This window comes from Mesoplodon bidens (assembly GCF_964165515.1).
Source record: "Mesoplodon bidens genome assembly, chromosome: 1".
NCBI classification, from domain to species: domain Eukaryota; kingdom Metazoa; phylum Chordata; class Mammalia; order Artiodactyla; family Ziphiidae; genus Mesoplodon; species Mesoplodon bidens.
The window spans coordinates 9,585,363-9,607,711 of NC_138176.1; the positions used below are offsets into that span (position 1 = coordinate 9,585,363).

General features: G+C 52.1%; 1 protein-coding gene across 11 annotated transcripts in view; it reads right to left on the reverse strand.

The window, feature by feature from the left end:
* Positions 1–22,349, reverse strand: part of DMBT1 (deleted in malignant brain tumors 1) — a gene marked incomplete at its 5' end in the record, with an annotated part of 111,249 nt that overhangs the window by 8,215 nt on the left and 80,685 nt on the right. For 9 of the 11 annotated variants that reach the window (XM_081240045.1, XM_081240044.1, XM_081240046.1 and 6 more), the window contains 16 exons: positions 598–806; positions 2,727–2,877; positions 3,142–3,171; positions 4,890–4,916; positions 6,050–6,373; positions 8,097–8,420; positions 9,481–9,510; positions 10,113–10,142; positions 10,914–11,237; positions 12,303–12,332; positions 12,939–12,968; positions 13,745–14,068; positions 16,257–16,289; positions 17,790–17,816; positions 19,255–19,281; positions 20,415–20,738. In XM_081240045.1, the coding sequence (XP_081096171.1) occupies positions 598–806; positions 2,727–2,877; positions 3,142–3,171; positions 4,890–4,916; positions 6,050–6,373; positions 8,097–8,420; positions 9,481–9,510; positions 10,113–10,142; positions 10,914–11,237; positions 12,303–12,332; positions 12,939–12,968; positions 13,745–14,068; positions 16,257–16,289; positions 17,790–17,816; positions 19,255–19,281; positions 20,415–20,738 (2,244 nt within the window). The remainder of the gene's footprint in view (positions 1–597; positions 807–2,726; positions 2,878–3,141; positions 3,172–4,889; positions 4,917–6,049; positions 6,374–8,096; positions 8,421–9,480; positions 9,511–10,112; positions 10,143–10,913; positions 11,238–12,302; positions 12,333–12,938; positions 12,969–13,744; positions 14,069–16,256; positions 16,290–17,789; positions 17,817–19,254; positions 19,282–20,414; positions 20,739–22,349) is intronic. The other 2 variants (XM_081240049.1, XM_081240050.1) reach the window with 2 other exon arrangements.

The window sequence follows — 22,349 nt, forward strand, 5'->3', positions numbered from 1 at the left end:
GTAACGCTCGGGTTGAATTGCGGGGATGTCGGAAAATCAACATCCTTAGCTATGGACCTAAACATAGGTCCTTTAGCTAAGGGGCAGGTCGGTGCTTAAAATCCTGACCTCAAAGAGAGCCAGTACCTCACCTTGCCTGGCCCCTGGCCAATCTGTACATCAGTCCACTTAACAGCTCAAACCGTGGCCATCAGCCTCTGCTGGACGTGGCTGAGTGACCAGCTCAGACCATCTTCAGGCAGCAGCCGAATGTGCTAGGTCTCAGGACAAGGTCACAGTGTCCCACACTCTGGGAAGGCCACAAGGCCTCAAGCCAGGTGATCCCCTCTGCCCTTGACACTGACATCTCACTATCTGTTGAAAGCAACACCTTGCCCTTCTCCTTCATCTCTGCTGACCACAGAAAGGCCAACGCACCACCCATTGGCCATGTCTGGGAGCCAGAGTCCCAAGACCCACTGCTCTTGGCCCCTTTCTGCACCAGATTGAGCCTTGGTGACCTGAAAAGGCGGCTATCATTTCTCATTTCACAGCCATGGGATGGCTGAGCAGCAGAAGTCACTCCGAGGGGCCCCACCCAGACAGACGGGGACTTACTTGTGCTCCCAGTGGAAAGTCTGGAGTAGTATTCAGCCTGGAACCCTCTCATCTTGACGCTGCCATCGCTGACGAAGCGAATGGACATGAAGTTGGATGACGAGGTGAAGGAGTCCCTTGCCCCATCACAAACCCGGGCAAGCAGAGGGGAACTGTGGTGAGGGCCGTCAAACACTTCAATATAATCGTAGTTACAGCCGCCTTCAAGCCTGCAGAGACACAACGCACAGATCTGGCTTCACTTTTTTTTTTTTTTTTTTTTTTTTGCGGTACACGGGCCTCTCACTGTTGTGGCCTCTCCCATCGTGGAGCACGGGCTCTGGATGCGCAGGCTCAGTGGCCATGGCTCACGGGCCCAGCCGCTCCGCGGCATGTGGGATCTTCCCGGACCGGGTCACAAACCCGTTTCCCCTGCATCGGCAGGCAGACTCTCAACCACTGAGCCACCAGGGATCTGGCTTCGCTTTTAACCAGGATTTGATGCAGGGGGTCAGATCTCCGTGAGAGGCATCACACCGCTAAGCCAGAAACTCTGACAAAATTAATAATTGAAAGTAATAGATTTCCTTTTTTATTGAAGTATAGTTGATGTACAATATTATACAAGTTACGGGTGTACAATATAGTGATTCACAATGTTTAAAGGTTATACTCCATTTATAGTTATTATAAAATATTGGCTATATTCCCTGCGTTGTATTGATACAATGTATCCTTGTAGCTTATTTTATACATAATAGTTTCTACCTCTTACTCCCCTACCCCTGTACTGTCCCTTCTCCAATCCCTCTCCCCACTGGTAACCACCAGGTTGTGAGACTTTCTTAAATCGGGGGGAGATTCATCTTCCCATGACCTCCATACATGGTTCTAGTCCTGCCTTTTGGGGTCACACATATGAGATCTACAGCCCCTCTCCTGACAGCCTTTTGCATCACGTGAGAAAGGATCACATCCTACCTTAGACTTTTTCTTTGATCAAAAAGACCCCAGTTTCCCATAGAATTTTTTAAAATCCATGAATTCATAGTGATAGAAACAAATAATTGAACAAAAAAAGTACTGGGCAAGTCAAATAGCCTCTCTGCAGCTTAGGTTTCTTAAGCTGAAATCTCAGCTTAAGTGAAATCTCCCTACCCATGTATACTGAAGTAAGCCGTCGTGAGGCTCAAACAATGTAATATATGGAAAAGTGCTTCATAAAGTGTCACAAATGGTGGTCATTGTTATTAAGGTGCTGACTCAGAACCAGTCACGGTCAACCTTCCTCTAAAGGATTTCATACAGTCCCCCAAATCCAGTAGGAATTGTAATGATGAAGAGATTAAAATAATATTGTACTTTTCACAAAACCCCACACAAATTTCCAAGGCAGAGACTCCCAAGGCCACTGCAACCAGAAATCAAGAGAGAAAACTGCTTTGTTCAGTGGTGGCTGTTAGAGAAGAAATTATGGTACCTCCTTCCCAGGACTCTAGAAACTACTGGTGACTCGCTGTGGTCACCCCCCTCCTTGAACCAATCATGTATCACTGTCATTCTGATGAAGGCTCCTCCACTTAAAACAAGGATTCCAACTCTTCATTGGATGAGGAACAGATAACCTAAGCTCTGCTGCAGGGATTTCTCCTCCTCTGCCCGAAACTCGCCCCAAAAACGGAGGGGGTAGAGTGAAAAGGGTTCAGAAAAACGGGTGCGGTTGTTAATAGGATTCTTGTTATTATTACTCCTCACAATGAGTATTATTACTATTATAATAAATACTGTAATAATAATAATTATTATTACTCCTAACTATAATCCCTCCCACTGGATAACGTTGTCCAAGTATTTTCATATATTTCTCTCTTGTGGCCCTCCCGGTAACCAGCAAGGGTAGGAAAGCACTTATTTTATTCTCCTCTCTTGAGGCTAAGGTGAATTAAGTGATTTCCCGTGGTCGGTCACACAGGAAATTAGTGACATAGGTGCAACTTGAAACCAGGGCTCTGGTCCTGGTGCCACCTCTGTGCTCGGTCGAAAATGGAACCCCTAAGAAGAAATGTCAACGGGGCAAACATCTCTCCTGAAGTTCTAGTTGCCATTTATCCCCTTCTGAAGTGTCTGCAAGGTCCCTCACACACACTTACCGGACGTCTCTGAAGACCACAGTCACATGGTAGTTGTTTTGAACTTCAATGTCCCACACACACTTGGCATTGTTCGGATAGTTCCCAGGGTAGAATGGGCTGAAAAAGCTCCCTGAAGGTTGAGACAGGAAGCCTCCGCAGGAATAATTTGCTGTTGGGATAAAATGGAAATACTGATGACCTAAAATGCACGCTGCACAGTCACCTGGGGGAGATGTTTTTTTTAACAATTCCCAAGACAGAAACCCACCAGGAGGTGCCTAGACCCAAACTGAACACTGATGGTCAGTGGGATGCCCCTCCACAGAGACTGTACTTAGGGAAAACATCTCCTCATCATTCTCCTCATCCCTCCCCAGTGTCACTGTCACTGAGCAGAAGGGAAGGGGGACTTGTCAGGGAGCTCAGAACTTACTGGCTGGGCGGGTGAGGTTGTAAACAGGATCTGTTGACAAAAAGAAAACATAATGATCAGTTTCTTGGTACCCTTGACACAACTGTTGAATCCTTGCTGGCTCTGTGCCTGGAAATGTGCCAACCCTAGGTTCACAGTGAATGCTGGATACAGGCCTTGCCCTCAGGGACCACAGAGCCTGGAGGAGAGGATGGAAAAGAGCAAATCCCAGCGTCATGGGCTGGGCCTGTGATGGAGCAAAGCCCAGGAGGTGGTGGGAGCCTGGAGCTTTGGCTCCTGACCCAGACTGAGCAGGGAAAGGGGGGTGGATAATCAGGGAGGCGAGGCAAAAAGGGAAAAATGGTGTTCCAGGCAGAGAGAACAGTGTGTGCGAAGGAACCTAGGTGTACCGGGCACATTTGGGGAACCTCAGTGTGCACGCAGCAGGGACGGGAGGGATAGCGGGAACTAACCAGATGACAGGAGAGAATTGTGCAGAGCCCTAGAGGTTGTCCTGAGCAGTGAGGATCTGTGACCAGAAGGCCTTGAGGAATCAGTCCCCAAGGCTGGGACTGACCTTGGCATCTCGTGAAGATGCCCCTAGCTGCACTGCAGAGAATGGATCAGAGGGGAGGGGCAGCCGGAAGCTGCTGCTGCTTCAGGAAGCCAGGTGGTGAGGAGGGGAGGGTGGGGACGGAGAGGAAAGGTCTCAGGGGTGGGGGGCAGAGGGGGAGTTCAGCAGCAGCTCAAGAGCAGCCAGTCAGGAGCTCTTGCTGATTACACACCGAGCTCGGAGATGAAGCAGGCTCCAGCCAGCCAGCACTGACCGGGGTCTAGTGTCCAAGGGGAGGGGTGGGGTCTTCACGGGGGAGGAGGGCAGCCTCGCCTAGGGACTGACCAGAGATCCGAATCTTAGGCTGGCCAAGCTACTAAAGGGCAAAGAGGAGCCTAAAGAGAGGCCCAGCCCTCCTGGGGCTGGGACATCAGCTGCAGGCGATGCCACGTGCCAGGAAAGGCAGGAGAGGCAAACTCTTTAGAGAGTGAGCACCATGACTGCAGCTCGGGGACCAGCAGCCAAGGCTGGGGAGAAGAAATCCATGCCCTCTCGGTCAGGTGGAAGAATATGATAGTTACTCTGAGTGGTTGGAGTGGATGGGTGCCACCAATCAAGAAAGAAAATGAAGTGATTTTAGGCTACTGCTGGATCATTTTTTAATTCCATGGTCATCAGTTTGATGGAGAAAATAAATCCTTTTCCTTGCTGCAGGACTTCTCAGAGCCTTGACTATTCCAATTTACACTGTGGCTGGCCAGAAAGGGTCGGAGTATGTAGCGCTTCTCAACATATTTAGCACCAGATATTTTCTCTGTATCATAAAGATATTTGAGGGATTGCTCTGAACGTGAAGCATTCTTTAACAGACAAACGTTTGTACGAGTGTTCCTTGGCCATGTTTCTAGCATGGTCACAGTTCTCTATGGAATGACTAGGAGTTATTTTCATTGGAAACAACGAGAAAACCAAACCTCTTCCCCCACAGCGTCTCTGAACGAGCACTGGCAGCAAGCGGTGGCAGGAGACCAGAGGGGCCCTCCAGCCAGAGGTGAGTAACAGCCATAGTTTGGGGGACTCAGCTTATCACTAAAACAGCTTCCAGAGTCCTCAGTGGAAAGCACTCCATAGGAGGAGGCTGCACTTCTCCTCCTTCTGGACACCTGAGAGGGGAGAATTCTGGAGAGGAGTCTTGGGTTGGGCTGCAGTGACTCACCTGGGGTAGTGTAGTTGATTTCTGCGCCTGCAAGAAAGAGGAAACATGATCAGCCTCAGCACCCAGTATGTACTGAAACACACCCATCAGGTTCCTGAGAGAGAGATGCTGAGTGCCTGGCCCCTACCCTCCAGGGCGTGAGAAGGGCACCATGGGAGTTGTCCAGGAGAGCTGAAGAGCAAACCTCAAACTCATACATCAGGCTCCACAATAAAAATGGTTTGTAGGGAATTTGTTTTTGCAACCTGTATTCACCCTTCTCTCCCCTGGTGGTCCACTAAGGAAGGTGCTACACCAGACCCAAGACATGCAGGGACCAAGGTATATGGGTGATACATTCAGGGAAACTGCCCATCCTTCGGGGAAGTTCAGAGTGAGGGGAGCCCAGCACAAAGAGCCCTTTTCTGGAAAAAAAAACGCACTAAAATAGAAGCTCAATGACTTGGAAGCCAAGCTGAGCAGGTAAAACTGGCGGCCGTGTGGTGCCCACAGCTGTGAGAGTTCAAACTGCTGTGGAACTGCTCTACAGTCAGCCAGACCGAAGGGTCCAGGCAGCCCAACATCATGTATTTCCAACGTCAAGGTCATCAGCTCTGTGTCTAGAGGACCGAGTGGACCCAAACCAGTCAAAAGCCTCACAGCATTTATGGGCGCACTGAGGGAGCAAGATTGAGGTGTCCACTTACAGGTCCAAATCCCGTGTGAGATCTGTCCGGCCCGACCGTAGGTGATGAGAAGTCTGTGCCTGGCAGGCCACACAGGGGCCACAGTCCTGCACACGGCAGACCTGGCACCCAGACAGTGCATCCCAGTTCCCTGGAGGGGCTACCGTCCAGGACTCAGGAACCAAGCCCTCGGCCACCTGCACTCCTAGGCTATGACCTCCATTCACAGACCTCATGACCGAACTAGCCTCTTTTGCCTCTGCCTTGTACTGTGGCATGGAGAAAAAAGGCTTCAAGTCACTTTCAGTTTGGTTCTTTGTTCTCATTCACCAGCTACATGGCTGGCAGCTTGGCATAAAGCTCATACTAATTCTTAGCAGAGAGACAAGGTGATTTAAGGAAGCGAGAAATGTACAAAATGCTCTGAGAGGAGATCAGAGTGTCAGAAGGAAACCACACCCCCAGAGAGGGACACCCAGCTTATTTGAGACCAACCTGAGCAGACGACACTGGCGTCCTCGCTATGTCCACAGTTGTGTGTGTTCCAGCCACTGTGAGGGCAGTTCCACAGGTAGCGCTCGTGCCCCGAGCAGCCCACGTCATCCAGGACGATCGGCCCTGAGCCCTGACCGTACCGGGCACTTCCTGGGGCCGACGTGGCCCGGCCACAGCCCAGCTGCCTGCAGACCACGTCGGCGTCATTGGTGTCCCAGCCGTCGTCACACACGGTGCCCCAGGAGCCTCGGTACAGGACCTCCACTCGGCCCTGACACCTGTCACCTCCATTCACCAGCCTCAGGGCCAAACCTGATTCAGTTCCTGGAAGAAGACGGGAAAATGTACTCTCCTGTGTCTTCCGAAAGAACAGGTCCTGAGGACCGAACGAGATTCAGAAACCTTCCAGGGAAAGACTTCTGAGTTCAAGGTAATGTTTTCCTTATGGACGACCTGACTGAGCCTGGTTATCATCATTTATCCACACGGGGATGTTTGATACAACCCTTGGCTGTGGACTGAGCTACGCATGTTCTCTGATGGGTTCCCCACAAGGCCCAGCTATTCAGTGGCTGATCCCAGCCTTGGGAAGGAGGTGGGAAGAGGGGAAGCCCACAGCCTGAATCCCCAGGGACCACTGAGATGAACTTGAGTCCCTGCAGCAAGAGCCCACCAGAGACAGCTTCCCAGACCCCGCCACGGAGCCACCTTCAGATATTCACTCACACACGGGAACCCCCTCCATCAGGCCCAAGTTTATTCTAAAAATTACTTTTCGCTGAGCACTCACTCATGTCATTCTCAAACCCCAAACTTATGCTGAGTCTTGAACAAGCCATGCACCCCCTGAAAATCATCAGAGCACATGGACATGCTTAGGGACAAAGTGTCTATTGGTAGCAGGCTGTTCAGAGTCGCTCCAGGGCCCTGGGGCTCCTGGATGGTGTCTGTGCAGGTGAGTGGGGAGGGAGGGGAAACCCCGGAGTCAAGAGGCACCAGGCCTCACCTGGCAGGAGCGTGGACTGCGGCCTGGCAGCTGGGAGAGAGAGAAGGCAGATCAGACACCTTGCACAGAAGGGGCACCACAGGGGCAAAGGGGGACGACGCTGAGCAGGTGAGACGCTCAGTCCATGCCTGTGCCCCGCCATGCGGGGTGGGACCTCTGCCGTCCTCACCCCCAAAAGATGCTCCTCCTGAGAGGTCCAGGCACCCAAGCATCCCTTATTTCCAATGTCAAGGTGATTAGCTCTGTGTCTAGATGACCGAGTGCACCCAAACCAGTCATCAGCCTCACAGCATTTATGGGCTCACTGAGGAAGCAAGGCTGAGGGGTCCAGCTCCAGGTCCAAATCTCGTGTGAGGTTTGTCAGGCTCGACTGTAGGCGGTGACAAGGCTGTGCCTGGCAGGCCACACAAGGGCCACTGCCCTGCACACGACAGCTCTGGTGCCCAGACAGTGCATCCCAGTTCCCTGGAGTGGCTACCGTCGAGGCCTCAGGAACCAAACCCTGGGCCACCTGCAGTCCTAGATCATGACCTCCATTCACAGACCTCGTGACAGAACTAGCCTGTTTTTTTTGTTTTTGTTTTTTTCTTTGGCAGCACGTGGGCCTCTCAGTACTGTGGCCTCCTCCGTTGTGGAGCAACAGGCTCCGGATGCGCAGGCTCAGCGGCCATGGGTCACGGGCCCAGACGCTCCGCGGCACGTGGGATCTTCCCGGACTGGGACACAAACCCATGTCCCCTGCATCGGCAGGAAGACTCCCAACCACTGCGCCACCGGGGAAGCTCAGAACTAGCCTCTTTTGCCTCTGGCTTGCACTGTGACATGCAGAAAAAAGGCTTCAAGTCACTTTCAGTTTGGTTCTTTGTTCTCATTCACCAGCAACATGCCTGACAGCTTGTCAAAAAACTCACACTAATTCTTAGCAAAGAGACAAGGTGATTTAAGGAAGCGAGAAATGTAGAAAATGCTTTGAGAGGGGATCAGAGTGTCAGACGGAAACCACACCACCAGAGAGGGACACCCAGCTTATTTGAGACCAACCTGAGCAGACGACACTGGCGTCCTCGCTGTGTCCACAGTTGTGTGTGTTCCAGCCACTGTGAGGGCAGCTCCACAGGTAGCTCTCGTGCCCCATGCAGCGCACATCGTCCAGGACGATCGGGCCAGAGCCCTGACCGTACTGGGCACTTCCTGGGGCCGACGTGGCCCGGCCACAGCCCAGCTGCCTGCAGACCACGTCGGCGTCATTGGTATCCCAGCTGTCGTCACACACGGTGCCCCAGGAGCCTCGGTACAGGACCTCCACCCGGCCCTGACACCTGTGACTTCCATTCACCAGCCTCAGGGCCAAACCTGATTCAGTTCCTGGAAGGAGATGGGAAAATGCACTCTCCTGTGTTTTCCGAAGGAACAGGTCCTGAGGACCGAACGAGATTCAGAATCCTTCCAGGGGAAAGACTTCTGAGTTCAAGGTAATGTTTTCCTTATGGATGACCTGACTGAGCCTGGTTATCATCATTTATCCACACGGGGATGTTTGATACAACCTTCGGCTGTGGACTGAGCTATGCTTGTTCTCTGATGGGTTCCGCACAAGGCCCAGCAATTCGGTGGCTGATCCCAGCCGTGGGAAGGAGGTGGGAAGAGGGGAAGCCCACAGCCTGAATCCCCAGGGACCACTAGGATGAACTTGAGCTCCTGCAGCATGAGCCCACCAGAGAGAGCTTCCCAGACCCCGCCAAGAAGCCTCCTTCGGAAGTTCATTCCCACATGGGCACCCACTCCATCAGGACAAAAGTTATACTAAAAACTACTTTTCGGTGCGCACTAAGTCATGTCATTTTCAAGCCCCAAACTTATGCTGACTCTTGAACAAGGCGTGCACCCACTGAAAATCATCAGAGCACATGGACATGCTTAGGGACTAGGCATCTATTGGTAGCAGGCTGTTCAGAGTCCTTCCACGGCTTGCTGGCTGAAGAGCTAGAAAAAAACCAGTCTCTCTCCCCTCCTGGGCTGTAGACCTGTGGCTAACAACTGCCCCTTGGCAGGAAGCAAGCTGACAGTGAAGTTTATAAACATTAGAAAATAGAGGTAATAAAAGTGCATCGGAAAAGCTGTACTGGAACTTCTGGATCCAACTCTACCTGAAGACCATCCTACCACTGACCTATGGAAGTCATTGCGTCCCCCACCCCTACCCCCAACTCAAGAGAGTGTCAGTTGGGATCCTATCGCTTGGCAACAAAAGCATTCTGAGTAACATATGCCACAACTGGGAGGTGAAGGTTCTCCATTACTCTGGCACGCGACAGGAACCCTCCACAGTAGATGAGGCGCTGAGCTCAGAGGCTCAAACCAAGAGTCAGGAATTGCACCCAGGCCTGAGGAGTGGAGTGTTTTGCAGGACCCAAGTCACGCTTACCGTCGGCAGGAGCTGTGGGCGTCCACCAGCCTGAAGGGAAAACACAGCAGGATTAGAGAGAAGGTGTCTACAGTCAGGGTTGCTCTAGTGACCTGTCACTCACATCAGGGAAAGTGGGGTCTGAGAATCTCCACTGCCTGGGGGAGGAAGAGGCCTTTTCTGAGAACTGGCCGTGAGCCAGAACATGCCCTCAACTGTCCACGGCATGGCGATGAGGCGCCACACTACACAGGAGCGATTAGCACGCTCTCCTGACTGAGGGCTCCCTGGTGAAAGTATCCCTTTTGGACTCCGCGGGGGTGTGGGACCTGAAACAGCCCGGTTCTCCCCGCACTCATAACTCTCGGTCTAGACAATGCTTTCAAGCATTGTTGAGCGCAGGACAGGCCTCCTTGTCACCCAAAGCTCTGGGGAGACACTGTGTAGCCACAATGTCCTTAAATCTCTGAGCCAGACCAGAGGATCCTTGTGCTATGGCTCCTCTGGAAGTGTCTGCTCACTCTAGAGTGACCAGGGCAGGTACTGAGAGGTGGCAAACGTCCACTCGCCCCGCCTGGGGCTCCTGGTTGGTGTCTGTGCAGGTGAGTGGGGAGGGAGGGGACACCCTGGAGTCAAGGGGCAGCAGGACTCACCTGGCAGGGACGTGGACTGGGGCCTGGCAGCTGGGAGAGAGAGAAGGCAGATCAGACACCTTGCACAGAAGGGGCACCACAGGGGCAAAGGGGGTAGACGCTGAGCAGGTGAGACGCTCAGTCCATGCCTGTGCCCCGCCATGCGGGGTGGGACCTCTGCCATCTCATCCCCCAAAGGTGCTCCTCCTGAGAGGTCCAGGCAGCCCAGCATCCCTTATTTCCAATGTCAAGGGGATTAGCTCTGTGTCTAGATGACCGAGTGGACCCAAACCGGTCATCAGCCTCATGGCATTTATGGGCTCACTGAGGAAGCAAGACTGAGGGGTCCAGCTCCAGGTCCAAATCCCGTGTGAGATCTGTCCAGCCCAACTGTAGGTGATGACAGGTTTGTCACCACCACCCAGGGGCCACTGCCATGCACACGGCCGATGTGGTACCCAGACAGTGCATCCCAGTTCCCTGGAGGGGCTACCATCCAGGACTCAGGAACCAAACTCTGGGCCACCTGCACTCCTAGGCCATGACCTCCCTCAGAGATCTCATGACAGAACTAGCATCTTTTGCCTCTGCCTTGCACTGTGGCATGGAGAAAAAAGGCTTCAAGTCACTTTCAGTTTGGTTCTTTGCTCCATTTCACCAGCTACATGCCTGGCAGCTTGTCAAAAGCTCATACTAATTCTTAGCAGAGAGACAAGGTGATTTAAGGAAGCGAGAAATGTAGAAAATGCCTTGAGAGGAGATCAGAGTGTCAGAAGGAAACCACACCCCCAGAGAGGGACACCCAGCTTATTTGAGACCAACCTGAGCAGACGACACTGGCGTCCTCACTGTGCCTACAGTTGTGTGTGTTCCAGGGGCTGTGAGGGCAGCTCCACAGGTTGCTCTCGTGCCCAGAGCAGCCCACGTCATCCAGGACGATTGGCCCTGAGCCCTGACCGTACCAGGCATTTAATGGGGCCGACGTGGCCCAGCCGCAGCCCAGCTGCCTGCAGACTACGTTGGCGTCGTTGGTGTCCCAGCCGTCGTCACACACGGTGCCCCAGGAGCCTCGGTACAGGACCTCCACCCGGCCCTGACACCTGTCACCTCCATTCACCAGCCTCAGGGCCAATCCTGATTCAGTTCCTGGAAGGAGACGGGAAAATGCACTCTCCTGTGTCTTCCGAAGGAACAGGTCCCGAGGACCGAACAAGGTTCAGAATCCTTCCAGGGAAAGACTTCTGAGTTCAAGGTAATGTTCTCCTTCCGGCAGGCATGACTGAGCCTGGTCATCATCATTTAGCCCCACGGGGCTGTTTGATACAACCCTTGGCTGTGGAATGAGCTACACTTTTTCTCTGATGGGTTCCGCACAAGGCCCAGCAATTCGGTGGCTGCTCCCAGCCTTGGGAAGGCGGTGGGAAGAGGGGAAGCCTACAGCCTGAATCCCCAGGGACCACTGGGATGAACTTGAGCCCTTGCAGCAGGAGCCCACCTGAGACAGCTTCCCAGACCCCGCCAAGGAGCCTCCTTCAGATGTTCACTCCCACATGGGCACCCACTCCATCAGGACCAAGGTTATACTAAAAACTACTTTTCGGTGCACACTAACTCATGTCATTTTCAAACCCCAAACTTATGCTGACTTTTGAAGAAGCCGTGCACCCACTGAAAATCATCAGAGCACATGGACATGCTTAGGGACTAGGCATCTATTGGTAGCAGGCTGTTCAGAGTCCTTCCGCGGCTTGCTGGCTGAAGAGCTAGAAAAAAACCAGACTCTCTCCCCTCCTGGGCTGTAGACCTGTGGCTAACAACTGCCCCTTGGCAGGAAGCAAGCTGACAGTGAAGTTTATAAACATTAGAAAATAGAGGTAATAAAAGTGCAGGGGAGAAGCTGTACTGGAACTTCTGGATCCAACTCTACCTGAAGACCATCCTACCACTGACCTATGGAAGTCATTGCGGCCCCCACCCCCACCCCCACCCCCAAGTCAAGAGAGTGTCAGTTGGGATCCTATCACTTGGCAACAAAAGCATTCTGAGTAATGTATGCCACAAGTGGGAGGTGAAGTTTCTCCATAACTCTGGCACGCGAAAGGAACCCTCCACAATAAATGAGGCGCTGAGCTCAGAGGCTCAAACCAAGAGTCAGGAATTGCACCCAGGCCTGAGGAGTGGAGTGTTTTGCAGGACCCAAGTCACGCTTACCATCGGCAGGAGCTGTGGGCGTCCACCAGCCTGAAAGGAAAACACAGCAGGATTAGAGAGAGGGTGTCTACAGTCAGGGTTGCTCTAGTGACCTGTCACTCACATCAGGGAAAGTGGGGTCTGAGAATCTCCACTGCCTGGGGGAGGAAGAGGCCTTTTCTGAAAGCTGGCTGTGAGCCAGATCAGGTCCTCAACTGTCCACGGCACGGCGATGAGGCGCCACACTACACAGGAGCGATTAGCACGCTCTCCTGACTGAGGGCTCCCTGGTGAAAGTATCCCTTTTGGACTCCACGGGGGTGTGGGTGGGACCTGAAACAGCCCGGTTCTCCCCGCACTCATAACTCTCCGTCTAGACAATGCTTTCAAGCATTGTTGAGCGCAGGACAGGCCTCCTTGTCACCCAAAGTTCTGGGGAGACACTGTGTAGCCACAATGTCCTTAAATCTCTGAGCCAGACCCGAGGATCCTTTTGCTATGGCTCCTCTGGAAGCGTCTGCTCGCTCTAAAGTGACCAGGGCAGGTACTGAGAAGTGGCAAACGTCCACTCGCCCCGCCTGGGGCTCCTGGTTGGTGTCTGTGCAGGTGAGTGGGGAGGGAGGGGACACCCTGGAGTCAAGGGGCAGCAGGACTCACCTGGCAGGGACGTGGACTGGGGCCTGGCAGCTGGGAGAGAGAGAAGGCAGATCAGACACCTTGCACAGAAGGGGCACCACAGGGGCAAAGGGGGTAGACGCTGAACAGGTGAGACGCTCAGTCCATGCCTGTGCCCCGCCATGTGGGGTGGGACCTCTGCCATCCTCAGCCCCCCAAAGGTGCTCCTCTTGAGCGGTCCAGGCAGCCCAGCATCCCTTATTTCCAATGTCAAGGGGATTAGCTCTGTGTCTAGATGACCGAGTGGACCCAAACCAGCCATCAGCGTCACAGGATTTATGGGCTCACTGAGGAAGCAAGACTGAGGGGTCCAGTTCAAAGTCCAAATCCCGTGTGAGATCTGTCAGGCTCAACTCTTGGTGGTGACAAGGCTGTGCCTGGCAGGCCACACAGGGGTCACTGCCTTGCACACGGCCGATCTGGTACCCAGACAGTGTATCCCAGTCCCCTGGAGGGGCTACTGTCCAGGACTCAGGAAACAAACCCTGGGCCACCTGCAGTCCTCTGCCGTGACCTCCATTCACAGACATCGTGACCGAACTAGCTCTTTTGCCTCTGCCTTGCAGTGTGGCATGGAGAAAAAGGCTTTAAGTCACTTTCAGTTTGGTTCTTTGTTCTTATTCACCAGCTACATGCCTGGCAGCTTGTCAAAGGATCATACTAATTCTTAGCAGACAGACAAGGTGATTTAAGGAAGCGAGGAATGTAAAAATGCTATAAAAGTGATTCAGAATGTCAGAAGGAAACGACATCCCCAGAGAGGGACACCCAGCTTATGTGAGACCAACCTGAGCAGACGACACTGGCGTCCTCGCTATGTCCACAGTTGTGTGTGTTCCAGGGGCTGTGAGGGCAGCTCCACAGGTAGCTCTCATGCCCCGAGCAGCCCACGTCATCCAGGACGATCGGCCCTGAGCCCTGACCGTACCGGGCATTTCCTGGGGCCGATATGGCCCATCCACAGCTCAGCTGCCTGCAGACCACGTTGGCGTCGTTGGTGTCCCAGCCGTCGTCACACACGGTGCCCCAGGAGCCTCGGTACAGGACCTCCACCAGGCCCTGACACCTGTCACCTCCATTCACCAGCCTCAGGGCCAAATCTGATTCAGTTCCTGGAAGGAGACGGGAAAATGCACTCTCCTGTGTCTTCCAGAGGAAGAGGTCCTGAGGACCGAACGAGGTTCAGAATCCTTCCAGGGAAAGACTTCTGAGTTCAAGGTAATGTTCTCCTTCCGGCAGGCATGACTGAGCCTGGTCATAATCATTTACCCCCACGGGGCTGTTTCATAGAACCCTTGGCTGTGGACTGAGCTACGCATGTTCTCTGATGGGTTCCGCACAAGGCCCAGCATTTCAGTGGCTGATCCCAGCCTTGGGAAGGAAGTGGGAAGAGGGGAAGCCCACAGCCTGATTCCCCTGTGGCCTCTGGGATGAACTTGAGCCCCTGCAGCAGGAGCCCACCAGAGACAGCTTCCCAGACCCTGCCAAGGAGCCTCCTTCAGATGTTCACTCCCACCTGGGAACCCCCTCCATCAGGCCCAAGGTTATTCTAAAAACTACTTTTCGCTGAGCACTCACTCATGTCATTCTCAAACCCCAAACTTATGCTGAGTCTTGAATAAGCCATGCACCCCCTGAAAATCTTCAGAGCACATGGACATGCTTAGGGACAAGGCGTCTATTGGTAGCAGGCTGTTCAGAGTCAGTTAGAAAGAATTACTTCTTTTGTCCTATGAATTGTCATTATTTAACTAAATCATGGTATATCCATACAGTCGTAAACTGTGCAGCCATTAAACTTTATGATGTAGAAATAATTTCAGTGCCATAAAAATGCTAACTTGAAGACCATCAAAAAAGTATTTATTATATACTCAAGTGAAAAAGGATGTTATAAAACAGGGTAAAAAGCATACTGTACTTTGTGTGTGTGTGTGCATGCGCCCGTATATATATATATGGACTATACATCAGAATGCCAATAGTAATTATACATTCATCCATCCATTCATGTGTTCACTATTCTTTCTACTTATGGAATGCCAGACACAATGCTAGATAATAAGGATGCAATAATGAAAATAGCAGACATAATTCCCGCCCTCGGGAAGTGCAGTTTGGCAGAAAAGATACGTGTGATCTTCTGCAAACACACTTCTGATTGTGGAATTCCCTAGCTTAAAACATTTCAGCAGCTCCCACTGCCCTTAGCATAAAGCCAGGAGTTTTAATCTGCACACAAGCTCTGAAGGATCTGGCCCTCCCTCACCCAGCTCTCCCACAATCCCTCCTGTTGCCACCTGTCACTCATTTGAAAAGCCAAGATCCTTCCCACATAGACCATCAAAGCATTCTTTCTGGCTGGAAGGCATTTTACCAATGAACCTGCTTCTCCTGTAAGCCTCAGCAAAAGTGTCACTTCGTAAAGAACTTCCCTTAATCCCTTGAGCAAGTAAAGACTCTGCTAATATGCCTCCCTGCACACTGAACTTTCCCTGTGAAGCACCTGTTGCTGTAATTATATCATTAATTCGGTATTTGATATTTAATACCTGAGTGAGGAGATTAATATATCCTTTTCATTGTTCTGTAATTTTACAAACATTCTTAATGGTGATTTGACCATACACAAAGCAAAGATGGTAAAATGTTTAACGTAATAAGAGTTAGTATTTCTTCAGTACATTCTATGTACAAGGCGCTATATTAAATTTAGCCAGTAAATCTATCTCTGTCCTAAAAAGTATTGAGGAGGTATGCAAAATTTATTTATGAAAATATTCTTCATCACAGGGACATTTATTTAAAATGATGGTAAGAGAAGACAATGACAAGGAAAAGTAGCCATATCATTTCTTAAGAACAATGGAAACCTACTGAACTACATCCATATCATGAGGTAAAAAATACTTGTAAAAGCATGATTATTTGTGAAACTATCCGTTTATTCTTTATCCCCCTTCTTTCTCCCAAAGCTTTGGAGATACTCCAAGAAACAAAAGCCATGAGGTCTATGATTTTGAGAATCACTTATCTCATTCAGAAAAAAGAAGGGGAAGGTGATCTCCTTAGTTAAAACAGAAGTCATCTACCGAGCAGGGGAGAGCGAGGTTGAGAGTGTGCAGGCTCCACGCTGGCTGTGGGTGAGGGCCGGGGCAGGACGTGGTGGGGCAGCCTGGGTGGGCTGTGTGTGCAGGTTGAGGTGGGCTATGCATGTGTCGGCATTAGCTGCATAGACAGCCACGCCTGGGGACAGGAAACCCATGCCCGGGGGGTCAGGTGGAAAAATGTGACACTTACTTTCCGTGATTAGAGCTGATGGACGCCACCAATCTAGAAAGAAAATGAAGTGATTTTAGGATATTGCTGGATAATTCTTTAATTCCAGGTTGTCAGTTTGATGGAGAAAGTCAATCCTTTTCCTTACTGCAGGACTTCTCAGAGCCTTGACCATCCCACCTGCACTGAGACTGGCCAAATGGGTTGGAGTACATCGCACTTCCCACCTTCTTTGGCACCAGATATTATCACTATGGCAATGAGGCAGGAGAAAGATGGGCTCCAGGCTAGACATTTACAACTGGCCTGCTGTTCACACTTCCTGGGGTGAGAAGAAGATGGACTCCAGGCCAGACATTCATTCCCAGCTCCCTGTTTACATTTCCTGAGGCAAGAGACAAATGGGCTCTGGACTACGTATTTATGACCAGAGTCCTATCTATATTTTGAGATCTGCACTTCAATATAAGAAACAACAACAGGAATGGGGTAGATAACTGAACACTGGACACTTTTATGGCAGGGACAAAGAGGGGCTAAACCCTGTTAAAAGATCAAGAGGTCATACATTGCCCATCCTTGGGGCAAGGGAAACATTGCACATGCACAGAAAGGCTCTTTGGGGGTCAAAAAGGAGGGGGCGCCACCCCATAATAGGTGATGCTAAGGCCGTCCCATAGGCCTCTGGGCTGGAATGTATCTTGGAAAAAAGTTGTGCAAGCATGTGGGGAGGGTCCTAGGGCAGGTCAGGTGTGGAAAAAGAAACCAGATAATTGGCCAGAGGTAAACAGAGACCCGGAAGAACTGCCCTGTATAAATGACTTACCCGCCTCTTCACTGCGTTCCTCCTCATTAGGGGGACGCCCACACCCTTGCTCTCCGAGTGTGCATCTCTGCCCTGCTTCTCTCTTAACAGTTTCTCTGTGTGCTCTCCCACTTGTTGTTCTGCTATGTCTCTACTAATAAACTTTGTGCCTGTTTTTACAGTTTTTGCCTCTGTGAGAAATGCGTTTCACTGGGGGCAAAAGCCAGGGGGTGTGGTGCCTAGGATTCCTGGTTTTCATGCAGGCTCCCCATGTTCAATTCCTGGGCAGGGAATCAAGATCTCGCTTCATGCCACTACTCACTGCTGCATCTGTGAGATCAGCAAGAAGATCATTTGGGGGATTGCTCTCAACATGAAGGATTCTTTAACAGACAAACATTTGTAAGACTGCTACTTGGCCATGCTTCTAACATGGTCACAGTTGTCCATGGGATGACTGGGACAGTTATTTTCATCCAAAATGACCAGAGGAAACAATCTTTTTCTTCCAGAGTCTCTCTGAAAGAGCACCGGCAGCAAGCGGTGGCAGGAGACCAGAGGGGCCTTCCAGCCCGAGATGAGTGACAGCCATGGTCTTGGAAATTCGGCTGGTCACTGAAACGGATTCCAGAGTCCTCAGAGGGAAATCACTCCCCAGGAGGAGCATGCTTTTCTCCTTCTATTTCTGGAAACCTGAGAGGGCAGAATTCCAGAGAGGAGCCTTGCTGGGTTAGGCTGCAATGACTCACCTGGGGTAGTGGATTTGATTTCTGGGCCTGCAAGAAAGAGGAAACACGATCAGCCTCAGCACCCAGAAGGCACTGCAAGAAACCCATCAGGTTCCCAAGGGAGAGATGCTGAATGCCCAGCCCCTCTGTGGCCTGAGAAAGGCGGCCTGGGAGTTGTCCAGGAGAGCTGAATAGGAAACTTCAACCTCAGATATCAGTCTACACACAAAAAAATGTTTGGGGGAATTTGTTCTTACAACCTTGGTGTCCATTTCCTGAGGAATGAGTCCGTCCCCGAGACTGGGACTGACCTTGGCATCTCGTGAAGATGCCCCTAGCTGCACTGCAGAGAATGGATCAGAGGGGAGGGGCAGCCGGAAGCTGCTGCTGCTTCAGGAAGCCGGGTGGGGACGGAGAGGAAAGGTCTCAGGGGTGGGGGGCAGAGGGGGAGTTCAGCAGCAGCTCAAGAGCAGCCAGTCAGGAGCTCTTGCTGATTACACACCGAGCTCGGAGATGAAGCAGGCTCCAGCCAGCCAGCACTGACCGGGGTCTAGTGTCCAAGGGGAGGGGTGGGGTCTTCACGGGGGAGGAGGGCAGCCTCGCCTAGGGACTGACCAGAGATCCGAATCTTAGGCTGGCCAAGCTACTAAAGGGCAAAGAGGAGCCTAAAGAGAGGCCCAGCCCTCCTGGGGCTGGGACATCAGCTGCAGGCGATGCCACGTGCCAGGAAAGGCAGGAGAGGCAAACTCTTTAGAGAGTGAGCACCATGACTGCAGCTCGGGGACCAGCAGCCAAGGCTGGGGAGAAGAAATCCATGCCCTCTCGGTCAGGTGGAAGAATATGATAGTTACTCTGAGTGGTTGGAGTGGATGGGTGCCACCAATCAAGAAAGAAAATGAAGTGATTTTAGGCTACTGCTGGATCATTTTTTAATTCCATGGTCATCAGTTTGATGGAGAAAATAAATCCTTTTCCTTGCTGCAGGACTTCTCAGAGCCTTGACTATTCCAATTTACACTGTGGCTGGCCAGAAAGGGTCGGAGTATGTAGCGCTTCTCAACATATTTAGCACCAGATATTTTCTCTGTATCATAAAGATATTTGAGGGATTGCTCTGAACGTGAAGCATTCTTTAACAGACAAACGTTTGTACGAGTGTTCCTTGGCCATGTTTCTAGCATGGTCACAGTTCTCTATGGAATGACTAGGAGTTATTTTCATTGGAAACAACGAGAAAACCAAACCTCTTCCCCCACAGCGTCTCTGAACGAGCACTGGCAGCAAGCGGTGGCAGGAGACCAGAGGGGCCCTCCAGCCAGAGGTGAGTAACAGCCATAGTTTGGGGGACTCAGCTTATCACTAAAACAGCTTCCAGAGTCCTCAGTGGAAAGCACTCCATAGGAGGAGGCTGCACTTCTCCTCCTTCTGGACACCTGAGAGGGGAGAATTCTGGAGAGGAGTCTTGGGTTGGGCTGCAGTGACTCACCTGGGGTAGTGTAGTTGATTTCTGCGCCTGCAAGAAAGAGGAAACATGATCAGCCTCAGCACCCAGTATGTACTGAAACACACCCATCAGGTTCCTGAGAGAGAGATGCTGAGTGCCTGGCCCCTACCCTCCAGGGCGTGAGAAGGGCACCATGGGAGTTGTCCAGGAGAGCTGAAGAGCAAACCTCAAACTCATACATCAGGCTCCACAATAAAAATGGTTTGTAGGGAATTTGTTTTTGCAACCTGTATTCACCCTTCTCTCCCCTGGTGGTCCACTAAGGAAGGTGCTACACCAGACCCAAGACATGCAGGGACCAAGGTATATGGGTGATACATTCAGGGAAACTGCCCATCCTTCGGGGAAGTTCAGAGTGAGGGGAGCCCAGCACAAAGAGCCCTTTTCTGGAAAAAAAAACGCACTAAAATAGAAGCTCAATGACTTGGAAGCCAAGCTGAGCAGGTAAAACTGGCGGCCGTGTGGTGCCCACAGCTGTGAGAGTTCAAACTGCTGTGGAACTGCTCTACAGTCAGCCAGACCGAAGGGTCCAGGCAGCCCAACATCATGTATTTCCAACGTCAAGGTCATCAGCTCTGTGTCTAGAGGACCGAGTGGACCCAAACCAGTCAAAAGCCTCACAGCATTTATGGGCGCACTGAGGGAGCAAGATTGAGGTGTCCACTTACAGGTCCAAATCCCGTGTGAGATCTGTCCGGCCCGACCGTAGGTGATGAGAAGTCTGTGCCTGGCAGGCCACACAGGGGCCACAGTCCTGCACACGGCAGACCTGGCACCCAGACAGTGCATCCCAGTTCCCTGGAGGGGCTACCGTCCAGGACTCAGGAACCAAGCCCTCGGCCACCTGCACTCCTAGGCTATGACCTCCATTCACAGACCTCATGACCGAACTAGCCTCTTTTGCCTCTGCCTTGTACTGTGGCATGGAGAAAAAAGGCTTCAAGTCACTTTCAGTTTGGTTCTTTGTTCTCATTCACCAGCTACATGGCTGGCAGCTTGGCATAAAGCTCATACTAATTCTTAGCAGAGAGACAAGGTGATTTAAGGAAGCGAGAAATGTACAAAATGCTCTGAGAGGAGATCAGAGTGTCAGAAGGAAACCACACCCCCAGAGAGGGACACCCAGCTTATTTGAGACCAACCTGAGCAGACGACACTGGCGTCCTCGCTATGTCCACAGTTGTGTGTGTTCCAGCCACTGTGAGGGCAGTTCCACAGGTAGCGCTCGTGCCCCGAGCAGCCCACGTCATCCAGGACGATCGGCCCTGAGCCCTGACCGTACCGGGCACTTCCTGGGGCCGACGTGGCCCGGCCACAGCCCAGCTGCCTGCAGACCACGTCGGCGTCATTGGTGTCCCAGCCGTCGTCACACACGGTGCCCCAGGAGCCTCGGTACAGGACCTCCACTCGGCCCTGACACCTGTCACCTCCATTCACCAGCCTCAGGGCCAAACCTGATTCAGTTCCTGGAAGAAGACGGGAAAATGTACTCTCCTGTGTCTTCCGAAAGAACAGGTCCTGAGGACCGAACGAGATTCAGAAACCTTCCAGGGAAAGACTTCTGAGTTCAAGGTAATGTTTTCCTTATGGACGACCTGACTGAGCCTGGTTATCATCATTTATCCACACGGGGATGTTTGATACAACCCTTGGCTGTGGACTGAGCTACGCATGTTCTCTGATGGGTTCCCCACAAGGCCCAGCTATTCAGTGGCTGATCCCAGCCTTGGGAAGGAGGTGGGAAGAGGGGAAGCCCACAGCCTGAATCCCCAGGGACCACTGAGATGAACTTGAGTCCCTGCAGCAAGAGCCCACCAGAGACAGCTTCCCAGACCCCGCCACGGAGCCACCTTCAGATATTCACTCACACACGGGAACCCCCTCCATCAGGCCCAAGTTTATTCTAAAAATTACTTTTCGCTGAGCACTCACTCATGTCATTCTCAAACCCCAAACTTATGCTGAGTCTTGAACAAGCCATGCACCCCCTGAAAATCATCAGAGCACATGGACATGCTTAGGGACAAAGTGTCTATTGGTAGCAGGCTGTTCAGAGTCGCTCCAGGGCCCTGGGGCTCCTGGATGGTGTCTGTGCAGGTGAGTGGGGAGGGAGGGGAAACCCCGGAGTCAAGAGGCACCAGGCCTCACCTGGCAGGAGCGTGGACTGCGGCCTGGCAGCTGGGAGAGAGAGAAGGCAGATCAGACACCTTGCACAGAAGGGGCACCACAGGGGCAAAGGGGGACGACGCTGAGCAGGTGAGACGCTCAGTCCATGCCTGTGCCCCGCCATGCGGGGTGGGACCTCTGCCGTCCTCACCCCCAAAAGATGCTCCTCCTGAGAGGTCCAGGCACCCAAGCATCCCTTATTTCCAATGTCAAGGTGATTAGCTCTGTGTCTAGATGACCGAGTGCACCCAAACCAGTCATCAGCCTCACAGCATTTATGGGCTCACTGAGGAAGCAAGGCTGAGGGGTCCAGCTCCAGGTCCAAATCTCGTGTGAGGTTTGTCAGGCTCGACTGTAGGCGGTGACAAGGCTGTGCCTGGCAGGCCACACAAGGGCCACTGCCCTGCACACGACAGCTCTGGTGCCCAGACAGTGCATCCCAGTTCCCTGGAGTGGCTACCGTCGAGGCCTCAGGAACCAAACCCTGGGCCACCTGCAGTCCTAGATCATGACCTCCATTCACAGACCTCGTGACAGAACTAGCCTGTTTTTTTTGTTTTTGTTTTTTTCTTTGGCAGCACGTGGGCCTCTCAGTACTGTGGCCTCCTCCGTTGTGGAGCAACAGGCTCCGGATGCGCAGGCTCAGCGGCCATGGGTCACGGGCCCAGACGCTCCGCGGCACGTGGGATCTTCCCGGACTGGGACACAAACCCATGTCCCCTGCATCGGCAGGAAGACTCCCAACCACTGCGCCACCGGGGAAGCTCAGAACTAGCCTCTTTTGCCTCTGGCTTGCACTGTGACATGCAGAAAAAAGGCTTCAAGTCACTTTCAGTTTGGTTCTTTGTTCTCATTCACCAGCAACATGCCTGACAGCTTGTCAAAAAACTCACACTAATTCTTAGCAAAGA